General features: G+C 36.4%; 1 protein-coding gene across 1 annotated transcript in view; it reads left to right on the top strand.

Annotated features, from left to right (window-relative positions):
* Positions 1–15,097, top strand: part of w (eye pigment precursor family transporter white) — a 38,612-nt gene that overhangs the window by 8,562 nt on the left and 14,953 nt on the right. The window contains exons 5-9 of the mRNA XM_089634550.1: positions 7,014–7,171; positions 8,072–8,252; positions 9,650–9,808; positions 9,897–10,028; positions 10,448–10,676. Of these exons, the coding sequence (XP_089490676.1) occupies positions 7,014–7,171; positions 8,072–8,252; positions 9,650–9,808; positions 9,897–10,028; positions 10,448–10,676 (859 nt within the window). The remainder of the gene's footprint in view (positions 1–7,013; positions 7,172–8,071; positions 8,253–9,649; positions 9,809–9,896; positions 10,029–10,447; positions 10,677–15,097) is intronic.

The raw sequence follows: 15,097 nt of genomic DNA, 5'->3' as shown, positions 1-15,097 counted from the left end.
AACATTACAAAATGATAACAAATTTATAATGTATTATTCCCAGTGCAATTGGAATATCATATTATCCTCAATGCAATTGTTAGAGGAGGCCTATGCCAAGAGGCAAACTGAGCTTCGGGATATATTATAACAAACAAAATATTTCTAATATTAATGTACCTAACAGAAGTTCAGAATAAAAGGCTTATTATTATTATTATATATATTATTATTCCCAGTGAGTTTACAGAACTCATTTCGGGAAAGACAACATTAGATTAAAGACAAGACAACATAAATACATTAAAATAAATAAACGCAGCAGTTATTTTAGAGTTCCAAAAAAAGAATGTGTTAGTCATTAATAAAACTGCTGAGGAAATAGCTTTTAAGAGCTTTTGCCAATGTTTTTTTGTTCGTTGCCGGAAGTTTTAGATTACTAGGTAATGCGTTGTATTGCTTCTGTGCAATGTATTGTAAGGAGTTAATTCCAAATTTAGTTGTGTAAGTAGATGACGATAAGTGTATTTGATTTTGTGATCGTGTTTTGTGCTGGTGTATGTCGGAATTAAAGACTGGTTTGGTGTTAGTGTGTGAGGAGTGTTGAATTATTTATAGAATGTCAGTTGTGATGTTATACTTTAAAAAATAATAATATATTATTATTTTTGTTAGCATGGCAAAAGAAATGACCTATCGCAATATTATAATCTCAAAGGCTAGGGAGCATGAATTATTTGCATATTGTATGTATTTAAATAATAAATTAACAATTTTAAAATATGCGTCTTACTAGTTGCTATCTCATTAGGCAGGTAATGTTATCAAATTCAATTATTTGTAAAATACAGAAACTACTAACGTTTGTTCATAGGTATAGTGATTATTTTAATGGCTTCTATAAACCGACCGAAGTTATTATTATAAACAGTATAGACCGTACAAACATGTCACAGTTCATCGAAATATGCACATTCATTAAAATTATTATACTTACAAATAACTTAGAATGCTTTAGATTAAAATAAACCAGTAGAATGCGGGAACGTTATGCAACATTTCTAGAAGCTTGTTTACGAATTACAGAATTACTTGCTCTACTCGTCTTTATTTAACTATGTACTACTTCGTTCGAGTTTTAACATTCAGCACTGTATTTTTTAATTTTTTTTTTCTTATTGAACGATTATTATTTAAAAATATGAAACAAACTTGTTTTATTTTATTGCTTTACATGTAAATTAATAATTCAAAGCCCACTTTCTCACTATGAAAATAATTCTGCATGCTGAAAATGGCAGCGTTGAACAAAAAATGCCAAAGAGATAAAGGTGTGCAAATTTCCAGATGCCAGATCTTACCGTTTGAGAGCTGTTAGATAAACTGATCTTCTGCTCTAAAGTTAAATATATATTTTGATGTAAAATAATCCTCATTGACTGAGATTCTTGGCACCATATAATACATATAAATAAAAATTACCCATATACGAGTACACGGAGAAAAATAAGTTTGCTTATATATTAAGATCTCTTCAAAGTATTTGTAATCCGGTTAAAAATGGGCCTTAACAAATGAATTGATAGGTTTCCTGGTAAACTTCTAGTAAAATACCAATCTATTGTCACGATGTCAGAACACGTGTTCATAAAAATCCCAAGGGTGCGTATAAGCAAGACAAAGTTTCTGTGAGCCAATTCACTAATTACGGGAAAGGAACAAAGGAACCACAAGCGGCGTTTCGCACCGTTTGCGGTTGCTTCGTTACTTTCCCATCATTCGCCGCTGGGCTCGTGGAAATTTTCTTCTATTTATACGTAGTATAACATTTTCACATTTCGTCAATATACATGGTGTCCGGAAACTCGTAGTACAAGCTGGAAACTGGTGAATCTACATCACATTTGGAGTCGATTTTGTAGTATAATTTTTTTTGATTTGAGCTTTCGTTTTCGAGTAAATCGAGTCAGAAGTTGATTTTTTTTATCAAATTCTTATAAATTATTACTGAAGATCAAAGTACCCAACTAATTAAAATTATTTAAAAATTTAAAAGTAAAACAAATAATGACGAAAAAATTTGAACCCTGAAATAGCCGAAAAATATATTTTTTTGGTTTTTTTTTTTTTAATAAAAATGCTCAAATCAAAAAACTTTATGTTTATTTGGGTTCCCCGTGTGGGATACATTCTCCAGTTTCCGGCTTGTACTACGAGTTTCCGGACACCATGTATAGTATCAAGACGCAAGAGATTGAACGCGTGTCCAGATATTTTAGGAATTTACTAAAAGTTTATCAGGAAACGGTGAAATCTGCAAAAATTCAGCATAAAAGGCGATGCCATACGTAGTAATGCAAAATGATGTGTTTTTAGTTTGGAAATTTGGTCGCCTAGAAATGTTTCAGATTCTTTAATTAAATACTGCGAGTAGAATACATCTTGGCCTTTGAAAAACAATCGAGTATTATTTTAGATAAGTCTTTTTATAAGCCCAGACAAAAATGTATAAGGCCTATGAAAACTGCTTTAAAGTTCAAAATTTCCTACTTACGAACCCATGATTTTATTGTATAATGTGGCAAATTAAGTTATTTATAAATTGATCGAAAAATAATTAAATATTTATGCCTGAACATCCACAAAATAAAATAAAAGGCACTTTTTGGCCATGTTTTTTTCTTGCATAAATCAAAACAGGCGGATGGTATTAAGCGGGAATTTAAACCTTATGTGTAAGTCCGAGAATAATGTGGATCAGATTTAAAATCGGTTTGACAAGGGTGTTTCTTGTTATTTGCTACGCCCCTGTTAATTCTGAAAGCGATGAAGTGAAAGATGATTTTTGGACTGGTGTGAATGTTGTAATGAGACTAAAAAATATGAACGAAAGGATTATAATGGCAGGCGATTTGAATGGGTGGGTGGGAATTAGACGTGACGGATTTGATTCGGTCTTAGGTATGTTTGGGGATAAAAGAACGAATGACAACGGGAACAGAATGCTTGAAGTATGTTTAGAGTGGAACCTGTTTGTGTCGAATACTTTCTTCGATCATAAAGGTATCCACCAATATACGTGGGAAAGAGGAAATGAGAGGTCAATTATTGATTTTGTAGTAATTGACTCTAGGTTGAGAGCTGTTACCGAGGACACAAGAGTTTTCAGAGGGGCTGAGGTCGAAACTGACCACTTTCTTGTAGTGTCGAGAGTAAACCTCTTTCGCGGTTGGCGCTCTAAAGTGAAAACGGTACCAGCTCCGACAAGAGTCAAAATAGAAAAACTGCAAAACGATAATGTGAGAAGTAAGTATGTGAATTGTGCAGAGATAAGATTGAATGCGAAGGAAATGGATGGTCTAAGCATAGACGAAACATGGAACCACATAAAAGTGTGTCTTTGTGAATCTGCTAGGGAGGTTTGTGGAATAAGTACGCAAGGTAGGAAGAAAGGTGATGCATGGTGGGATGATGAGATTAAAGCACTGGTCTCAGAAAAGAAAAAAGCATGGTTGTGTCTGATTGCGGCTGGCAGTGCTTCCAGCGAAGAGAAGTATCGAGCGAAAGAAGTATATAAGGAATGTAAGAAAAAAGTAAGAGTTGGAGTGAAAGAACGAAAGAAACGCCTGGAAGAGGAAGAAGGAATGAAAATGACAAACCATTTCCAAGAAAACATTAAGTTGTTTTGGAAAGAAGTCAAAAGGTCCCGGAGTGGCCCAGAAAACGGAAGCATGAAAGTGATAAAATCAAAAGATGGAAAAATGTTGACGAATGAGGAAAAAATAAAAGAGAGATGGATGAATTATTTCGAGGAAGTCTTCGAAAGCGAAGTGAATGACAGTGATTCCAGTGGCGAATCAGATATGAATGACGATGGAGTGAATGTTACCGAAATTAGCATGGATGAGATAGAAAGCTCGATTAAATGTATGAAGAATGGTAAGGCTGTTGGGTTTGACAATATTGCTGCTGAATATTTTAAAGGAGGTAGCCGTGTAATTCTCACATGGTTGTGCAATCTTTTTAACCAATGTTTAAAGGAAGGTTACACGCCTTTAGATTGGAGAAGGGCTGTGATCATGCCATTATACAAAGGTAAAGGGTCACGTATGGAATGTGGGAATCATAGGGCTATTAGCCTGCTTAGTTCAGTTGGCAAGCTGTATGGTAGAATTTTGATTGAAAGAGTAAGAAAGGAAACAAAGGATAAAATATGGGATGTGCAAGGTGCTTTCATGAGTGGAAGGGGGTGCATGGACCAGATATTCTCATTGCGTATGCTCACTGAGAAGTTTCTGGCAAAAAACCAGAAACTTTTCTGTGCCTTTGTAGATTTACAAAAAGCATACGACCGAGTCGACAGGAAAAAGCTATGGAAGGTGTTGTCCAAGTATGGAGTGAATACGAATCTGATTCAGGCAATTGCGTCTCTGTATGAGGGAAGCGTTGCATGTGTTAGGGTAAACGGTGGTTTTACGGGGTGGTTTGATATCACAAAAGGTGTTAAACAAGGCTGCGTAATGTCACCGTGGTTATTCAATCTATACATGGATAATTGTATGCAAGAATTGAAAGAGGTGGGATTGGGCGCGAATTTGAATAATTTGAAAGTATGTTGCCTGTTGTATGCTGATGATGCGGTGCTGATTGCTAATAGTATAGATGATCTACAGTCTCTCGTGTCTAGGATGAACGAAGTATGCATGAAGAATGAGTTAATGATGAATGTAAGTAAGTCTAAAGTAATGGTGTTTGAAAGAGAGAGTACGAAAACAGTGTGCAATATAATTGTGAATGGGGAATACTTGGAGCAGGTGGATGAGTTTGTGTATTTAGGAAGTATGTTTACGAGAGATGGGAAGGCTGACAGAGATATCGAAAGAAGGGTAAATGCAGGTAATTCCGTTAATGGAGGACTAAACGCCGTAGGCGCTAACAAAAAATTGTCCAAAGAAGCGAAGTTAGCAGTCCACAACGGAGTGCTGGTACCTACCTTGATGTATGGAAGTGAGGCATGGAACTGGCAAAGAAAGGATGAAAGTAGATTAAATGCTGTTGAAATGAGATCCCTGAGGCGTATGTGTGGTAAAACCATGTTTGATCGTGTGAGGAATGTGGAGATCCGCAAAGAGTGCAAGGCTGATGTAAGCGTAATGAGTAAGATTAAGAAAGGGACGCTTAGATGGTTTGGGCATGTAGAGCGAATGAGCGAAGATAGGAGTGTAAGGAGGATATATGATGCAAATGTGAATGGTAGCAGAAGTCGGGGACGCCCGAGGAAGACATGGCACGATCAAGTGAATCAGATACTCGAGTCGGGCCATGTCAAGAGTCAGAATAATAGAAGAGTATGTATGAGAAGATGTATGAATGTGAATGAGGCAAGGAGTGTGTGCCAAGACCGAGTTGTTTGGCGGTCCGTCCTCTCTGCCTACCCCTGCGGGGAAACGGCGTGATGGTTAGTTAGTTAGTTAGTTAGTTAGTTAGTTAGTTAGTTAGTTTAAACCTTATCACCATCTACGTAAGGGTTGTTATTGAAAGCGGCTCAATTTTAAATATTACACGACGTAGTGCATCGCCTTAACCGTGCTCTTCACACTATTGCCTAAACTCTCAGTCGACATTTTTTCGGATTTTACATTTAAAAGCAGCGTCATCTCTATAACTATTCAATGCGCATATCTACATATTGTTTCACTTCTATATAATAGTTTACCACTTCTCACACCTACAAAACACAATACATGCACAAGTCACCCGATATTATTACTCAATACACTGACCACTAATGAGACATCACAAGGAAACATATTATGTTAGGTACTCACCAAGAAATATATAATATCTGTAAATTGTTTCATCACTGTAACCAATGCACTGTTTTGTTTATATAATAAATAAATAATTTCATAGCCTGAATATGCCTTCAAAAAAATTTGTTGTCATCTTAATAGAGGTAAAGTGACAAGCAAGAAATCCATAATTATTTTTATTTTGCCTGTATACTACACATGTACAAACTGAAGTCCATATAGGGGTAGATGGGGTGTGATTTAAGAGTATCTGGTGGCACTCTTGATCAGGTATTTGTAATTTACAGTACGATTTAGAACTAAAAAGAAAGTGTATTTTCATACGAAACCATAGAGCTATACTATTAGAGGCGCTATTGCAAACTAATATTTCATCTAGCGATAATCGCGCTTATAATTATATTTTACAGTTTCGTTCTGCGTAAGAGCATTTGGGAGCTCTGGAGGCCAAATCGGACAAATTGGACTATTTTTTCGTTTCATGTTTCATCTAAATATAACACATTTGTTGTAAGAAGCAGAAACATTGTGATGCCACATTATAATTTAAAATAAAACAATAACTTTGTTTACATCACTTTTATTTTGTAAACTTATTACCAGGTTTCGCTACTACCACGGAAAAACGGTATGTAGGCCCACCTTCCTTCCCGGGGGTTGAATCCGCTTTTTTGTACCCCATATCCATCGCATCCATGGCGCATTCCATCCTCATCTATCGGGCTTTCAATGCTCAATCAACTTATCCTTATGTTCTTTATAGAATCGACCTTTTTATTAGTTCCACAAAACCTTTCCATTTACAATGGGTTCCTTCTATGAAACAGATTAGGTGGGATATCTGCTTAATATAAAATAATCGAGTATTATACAGCAATGGAGAAGCTAAGGCGGTAGCAGAACCTGGTCGGCAATAAATATAGTAAATAAAAGTGATGTATACAAGGTTTTTGTTATATTTTTTAAATAAAATAAACGCTTTCGAACCAAACTACATATGTACCTATCAATTTTGGTTTTCCAAGCTTCGCGCAATACTTTCTGCTTTCCTACCCCTGAGGACAATTTTACAATAGAAAGCACAATCGTAAAAAATCTTTTATTGGTTAAGTTATCTCAAGTTTAATTATGTTACATGCTTTCTCTAACGTTTGAACTCACGTAGTTAGTCTCTAGCATATTCTTATCATATAACACAGCGGTTCAATATTTCCCCTCAAGGTCTTGAAAGGCTTGGCGCAAAAGGGCAAAACAGTGGTCAGTACCATCCACCAGCCGTCTTCCGAAGTGTTCGCCATGTTCGACAAGCTGCTCCTCATGGCTGAGGGCAGGGTGGCCTTCCTGGGAACACCCGACCAAGCAACCCATTTCTTCAGGGAGTAAGTCATTATGCATTATCAAAATCCAGCATCTTACAATGTATGTAGATCATAGTCACTCAAATTGATAGACCAGCCAATCGGGGAAAGGGAAACAAACCAAGAACGAGAAAGGGAGGCGGCATGATTTGTCAATACGTTTATTAAATGACAGTATACGGGCAACTCGCATTGTAATATTTGATATTCAGTCCTTGAAATTAAAATCTGCTTACGAATCACTTTTTTACAATGGCGCGGAAATTTTTGACTGCTCATAAAACTACCTACAAATCCCAAATCGGGTAGACAAGTATGGGCCATTTTTCCAAAATTAAATATTTTGTTACTATTTAGTGTCGCAGTTTTCGTATTTTTTAGGGTCGCCAGACAGTTCGTTTAAAAACGAACATTCTGATCTTGCGTAGAAAAATCCCACAGTGGACTGCGCTGCAAACCTTTGCCTTACTTTAGCGAATTTTACTTTTACGCAGAGTCTGGTTATTTCAATGTGATCACTTGGTTTGCTTCCAGCTCGTCGAAGTGATACCCAGATTTCATGTTAAGTCAAGTCTATCAATTTGGAGGTCTATGATGTAGTGCTTTAATCACTTGTGCATAGTTGAAATCATTGTTAAAGTTTGGTTGTCGAGCTGACATAGCTAGTGGGGTGGGTTCCGATGACGCCAGAACTCGTCGGGAGCGTTTGCATAAAACATGTGGTGATTTATTAATTTATCAAAAATATTGTAAGTAGGTACATCAAATAGGTATAATAAAACCTTTGTATTTCTTCAGAATCGTTGTCTGTCATCATAATTATTTTATCATTCGAATTCCTAAGTTTGTGCTTTTACTTCCCCTTTTCATCCGGACTGTCTGGTCGCGGCATTTTAGATTTTAATCGTACTATTTTTTTAGATTAGGAGCTTCCTGTCCCGAGAATTACAATCCTGCTGACTTCTATATACAAGTACTGGCCATAGTTCCGTCTAAAGAAGCCGCGAGCAAGGAAACTATAGAAACCATCTGCGACGCTTTTCAGAAAACTGAAGACGGAATCAGATTGGATCTTCAAGCTGAATCTCTTCTATCCAGTCATGTAATACCAAACAAAATTTTCATTCCGAATTCATATTTCTATGCACCTTATATAATGTACCTGCTATATATATATAAACACCTACCATACCTGCATAATGTACTAATACATACTGACATTCTTTAGTTTCTTTATTCTTTTAAGATAACTATTAAGTTTTGTCTAATTATTGCACTTTATCATAAGTTAATGTTATTAAGTATATAGACGATATCGCAATGTATGTAATTAGGTACCCACATTGAAGAAATATTAGGTAGATACTATTATTTTTTCTTCTATGCCATTTATTTATCTATGTATTAAACCGTGTAAAAAGTGATATCGAAGCATCAACGATATGCTTTTTTATAATAGTCATTCCAGAAAACTGCTTCTATTTTTTCCTGGATCCCAAGATCTGGCCTGAAAACTTAGTGTCGACCAAAAAACAAGAAAAACAAAACGTTCGTAACCTAAATAATAAAATATCCGATTTTGTTGCCAAAATAAAGTGCCAGAAACTTTTGGATGCTTTCGCCGAAACATGGTTAAATTCTAGCACCTTTTCCTCGAAATTATTCGGTAATCTGTATCACGTCTACTGGAAGGATGGTGGCAGTCACGAAGAAGGGACTCTTTTTACAATATCTGCTTTGCTGTACCTACCTTTTTTACAGCAACCCCATACATAGGCCCTCAGGGCCTATTTCATCTTTGAGGATGCCGTGTCGAGGGTCTTTAAGGAAAGGAAGGAGAGAAAGTTTTGGGAAAGTAAAAGTTACGAGGATTGGGTAGGAATCTAGGTATCTGTATATCCAAAAGAGAGGGACATATGAATACATCCCTCCCACTGCGGCGCAAGGCGACGAGTCGAGACCAGTTGGAGAGGTCGAAGGGTCTCCCCAAACCATCCTCTCCTGATCTGGCACGCCACGAAGCTGGCGGACAAGCGCATCCTGAACACACCTCACTCGATGAACCCGGGCACCCCTGCTAAATCACCGAACGTAGTGAACCACCTATATAGGGTGACCTATGGTAAAGGTGTTGGTTATCCAATAAATGGTTCCCGGGTTGACGGTACCCAAACCCGCCTCCCAAATTGAAAACGACCGTTATGATTACTTTATATTTTACAACATGCTATTTCTGTACATCTTAACATTTTCATTTAAAGCATTATGACTACCATAATAATTATTAATACCGGTGTTGTAAAAAACAACAAAAAATTGTAAAAATTTAAATTTTATGAATAAAAGCCAATTTAAAAAAATGATGATGTGCTCTACATCTATATGTAATGTTTTTAATTTATTATAATATTGGTGTACAACATTACTGCTTTATGGAGACCATGAAAATAAGTAAATAAATATTGATGATGTGATTAAGAGTTTGTACATTTTCACCAGAAAAAGTCATGGCAGCTGGAGGACTGGGGAGCATCTCCCATCGTCCACTCCCCCTACAGGGCCAGCTGGTGGGCGCAGTTCCGGGCAGTACTGTGGCGTTCCTGGCTCAGCGTCATTAAGGAGCCGATGCTCATCAAAGTTAAACTTCTTCAAACTGTGGTAAGTGACCAACTAAACAAAGTGTGAATTAATGCATAACACACTGTCTAATTTAAAGCCCCATTGATAATATCTTTACTCCTTTCAGATGGTTGCCCTGCTCATTGGAGTTATTTACTTTGGCCAAAAGATCGACCAAGATGGCGTGATGAATATAAATGGTGCAATTTTCATTTTCCTTACGAACATGACATTTCAAAACGTGTTTTCTGTAATTAATGTAAGTATCATTCTCATAATTTAATTTTCCTCATTATGTCTTTCACGAAGTAAACTAACTGTCTTTTATACCCCACGACACAACCCCTCGTGGAGAGGACATGAGCTCAAACAAAGTCACCAGCTACTGACTATATTGTAGATACCTATAATAGAAACAAGGGATGTGACCTTGACCATTATTAGCGTGAAACCGCGCACAAGAGTGTCGCCAACATTGTTCCCCCATACCTACTACTGCCAGTCGCCTTTACGCATAGCGTTGCCCAACCTGTTTATTTTTACTTGCACACCAAACGCGCTGCTTTCATTGGATTCGCCGCTTTGACAGTCCGTGCAGTTTGGTTGTAACTCGTCGAAATTGTGTACCTACGGTTAAGGTTGCTTATCAATTTATTACAACTTTGTTTTCTCTTGCAGGTGTTTTGTTCAGAGCTGCCGATATTCCTGCGCGAGCACCGGTCGGGCATGTACCGCACGGACGTGTACTTCCTGTGCAAGACGCTGTCCGAGGCGCCCATCTACATTTTCATCCCCTTTCTGTTCACCACCATCGCCTACTTCATGATCGGCATGAACCCCGAGCCGCTGCGCTTCTTTACCGCGGCCGGCATCGCGGTGCTCGTAGCCAATGTGGCCACCTCCTTCGGTGAGTACCCACCTACCTACATTTCCCATTGAATTATGAAAACTATAACTCTCCATGCATTGCATTGTATTGCGTTGTATTTTGTTGGTACCAGTGGCGCACGGAGAAAAATTCCTGATAAAAATATTGCTAATTTATAAATAATCTCTTCAAATTATTTTTGTTAAAAACGGGATTGTAGACCATTAACGAATGAATTGATATATATTCTGATAAACTTTAAGTAAAATACCAATGTTTTGTCACGATGTCCGAAAATGTGTTCATAAAATTTTTGTATTTCGTCATGATATATTATAAGACAAACCCAGGTGCATGAACACGTGTTCCGATATTATTATGAATTTACACTTTATCAGAAAGCCAATGAAGAGATTTTTAATAAATCAGCTTTACCCATTTTTTCCGTGCGTTCATTGCTCTATAACCAAATTTAAGCTGTGTGTAGTTTTCAAGTTCGGTAAGACTTGTGTGCATTTTCTTCCCCCTTGCCCTATTCCGGCCAGGGACTCATCACATCGATACAGTGCCTCCAGGCTTTTTTTTCTTAGGTTTGTCAAAAAGAAATTATTAAATTTTATTTTTTTTAATTTTTACTTTTTTTTCTTACCTTTCCTGCGCTTCTTCAGCGGCCTCCGTTCACAATAGGCCCAGGCTCTCCCCGCACGGTCATTTTAATTGATTCTCCCAACTATGTTTGGAGTCTCCCCTCTGGAGTAGAACCCAGAATTATGATGAATTTTGCCTCGAAAATTTAAAACATTTTCTTATCATCTTGCGTTGATTGTTGTAGCCAACTGGATAATTGAGCATAGATATATCTTTCTTACCAAATTCACGGAAAAAATACACTTCTAGTCAGAAATTGGTGATATGTTTCTATTATCTGTCTATTGTTTTTTTTTCTCAGGGAAGACACAGTTTTCGACAATTATGAATTGCACGCCACTGATAAGGTACTTACCCACCTAGGTGTTTACAATGTCGAACAAAGTGACAATTTTTTTTATATGCTCGTTTATGTTTTTTAAGTCTTCTATCTTGATGACAAAAAAAGCTATCAGAAAATCCTAATAAGAAAATATCTAGATATTGTTCAAAACAGTTGTGTTCTCATTGTAAATTGAACGAATTAAAAAATAAATCTTTTGGCGTCTGTCTCTGGCCTAGAATCCATTACATTAAGAGGAACGGCTTGGCGGCCTTTTTCATATAAAACTTAAATTTCGATTTGAGCCCAAAATACTTGACCAAACTGAATAATATTTTTTAGTCAAAAGGTGTACGGATGTATGCTACTTTACTTATCTGTGTTTTAATTATAAAATAAATTCCATTAACGAAATAGCTTTTTCACGATATTAGAGGAAACTTTGGCAATTATTGGTGATGTTATTACTGTGGAAGAATTATTTAAAAGAAATAATTTTGCTCTATGTACGTAAAAAAATAATTCTGCCCTATGTACGTATAAAATAAAATGAATATATGAATTATTAAAAAAGAGTTTTAATGGGCTTAAATTTTAATCACAAACGACCAATTTACGAATTAATTCGAATTATCGTAAAAAAATATAACATTTGGACCCAACAAACCCTCGTCTTACTTTTTTTAATTTTATATTCAAAGAAATAAAAAGATATTGATATGCAGGTCGGTCAAGATATATTTTTTTAGCAATTAAAATTGAATTCTTTATTCGCCTTTATTTGATAATGTAAATACGAATAAGAAAAGTACCACATATCCGTGATAGATATTTGCTATACCTTTTGATTAAAAAAATAATAATTCAGTTTGATATTTTGGCCTCGAATCCAAATTTAAGTTTGTTTGAAAAACGTGAAATTGAAGATAGATATTGAAAAAATATGTTTTTACGTAATCCACAAGTCGGAATCTGCGTATTGCTAGCGGATATAAACGCACGGACAGTACTAAAACCTATTCTGCATTGAAATGGGGATAAAATAATGCAGCCCATATTTTCGACACATATTGTGGTGTAATCAATCCTGCCAACAACCGGATTTGTCTTCTGGTATTGCTTCAGCGCCCAGCCTCCATATAAATCACATCTACCGCAAAGGTCATCAACATTTAATACCTACCAAGGGCCGGCCCTAAGCGGGCGCGATAGGAGCAGTCCGCTCCGGGCGCCGAATCGTCAAGGCGCCAAGGCGCTGATAATACCTAACAGTCCTAACACGTGTCGCCCTTGAGATTATTTTTCACGTAAACGGTGCTAACACCTAAATACAAATCATTCGAATATTATTGATTACAGTGATCACTTAACTAGGCGTCTACTGGTGTTGACAAGGGACATGGTACCTACCCACTCTCAAATAATCTTAACAAGCCCTACAAAAGTTCTATAATAATTTTTGTCCAGCCGTCATTCTGTTTTTTATTAATCTTACAGTATTTTAAAATATTTCTTACCCATCTCTCCTGAATGTAACAATTAAGTATTACCATAAGTAGGTGCCTACATAATAGTCATACAGAGCTGACTCCCGCTTTGTTGTGTGATTCTTGCACTGAATAGATTTCCACACTCTCACCTAATTTTTCTATAAAGTTTTTTTTTTACCTTCACCTTCATCTTTTGTATTTTCTGCTATGCGTTGTTTTACATCGACAAACACAGAATCTCAGCAAATTTCCAATTCCTATTGCAGCTGCATAAGACCAGGATAACTAACTAGAACCACATGCATCACCATCCGATATATGGGTATATTTCCTATGTCAAGCACACTTTTCACACGGTACAAATGTTGATATTATATTATATATTATCTTATATACATACTAGAGGCGCCCCAACGATTTATACAAATATAAAGCTTGGGAAACAAGTTAGTCTGTTATGGGAAATTGAAACCTGTAATCCAATTTCCGTTAAAACGGTTTAACGTTGACATTTCTGTTCCACATGAAATGTGAAATGATATTGAGATGTTGCCGTTTGGGTGGCGTTGCGCCACGTGCAGTGTGAATTAATACTAAAATGTATTGCTGTAATTTGAAACAACGTAATGGGAAGATTGAAAATCGTTACATATCATGAATATTTACTTTTTTATGAAACCTAGAAACTTATTAAATTTTACTATTTACTATTTTACTATTTACTTATTAAATGTTACTATTGACAACTTAAATGTCTTCGCCATATATCGCTCCCCTAAGCTCAATAATGTCTCCCCTTTTCTCTACTCACTCGAAAAAAAAATCGAAGACTCAACTAAAGATCTCATCATAATAGGTGATATCAACATAGACATACTAAACGAAGCCAGCCCTCATACAACAAAATACCTAAACCTAATGGGCCTGCATGGCCTTATACCATACATCAACATACCTACCCGAGTCACACTCACTACTAAGACATGCATAGATCACATCATGGTTATAGAACAAAGCGATCTGCTAAATCAATTGTGTTCGAATCTACTGTAACAGACCACTACTCAACCATCCTAGAATTACATAATTCAAAATCTCCTCCCCCTAAGCCCAGTAATCCTACTCATAAAATTGTAAATATGGATCATCTGATAAAGGCAGTAGAACTATAAAAATGGGAGTCTACCCTGCTTTCTGAAAATGTCAACACAGCTCTTGAAACGTTTTCTGCATCACTAACTGCCCACATTAATTACGCGTCTTTCCCCACCAAAACAGCCTCCAACAAAAACAAGAAGTTGAAACCTTGGATTACGAACGGCCTTATCTTCTGCATACGTAAAAGAGACAGACTCCATAAACAAGCACTAAATAACCCTGACCCCCAATTCTCAAGATTCTATAAAAAGTATCGTAACACTTGCAATAACCTGATAATAATAACCAAACAAAAATATTATAAGAAAAAAATTGAAGAATCAGGGTATGACAGCAAAGTAATTTGGAACGTAGTCAACGACATATCAGAAAATAAAAAAACCTCACTCAACATTCAATCACTAGTTATAAATGGGAAAAATATCCAAGTTCACGAAGACCCAGAAACCTTAGCTGATCACGCCAACCATTTTTAGTAATATCGGCACAAACTTAGCCAACAAAATTTTGAAAGCCACAAATAAAACCCAAAATTTTCTAGCTTCAAGGGTAAGACAACAGAACTTTCTACATCCCACACTTATCCTAGCCCCCACATCCACCAAAGAAATTGTTGACACTATACTTTCTATAAAAACAAATAGTGCTGCAGGTAATGACAAAATTTCACCTTACATACTAAAACACATAGCTCACTTCATTACCACACCGTTAAAACACATTGTTAATCTAAGTTTCAAAAGTGGCACCTTCCCCAACCAACTAAAACATGCTACGGTTATCCCAATCTATAAGAGTGGCGACAAAACAAATATCGAAAACTACAGACCCATTTCTTTGCT

The sequence above is a fragment of the Hesperophylax consimilis genome, chromosome 8 (genome assembly GCF_061612785.1).
Source record: "Hesperophylax consimilis isolate HC1 chromosome 8, BYU_Hcon_1.0, whole genome shotgun sequence".
NCBI classification, from domain to species: Eukaryota; Metazoa; Arthropoda; class Insecta; order Trichoptera; family Limnephilidae; genus Hesperophylax; species Hesperophylax consimilis.
The sequence above is the reverse complement of the archived record's forward strand: the minus strand, read 5'-3'. Positions and strand labels throughout refer to the sequence as shown.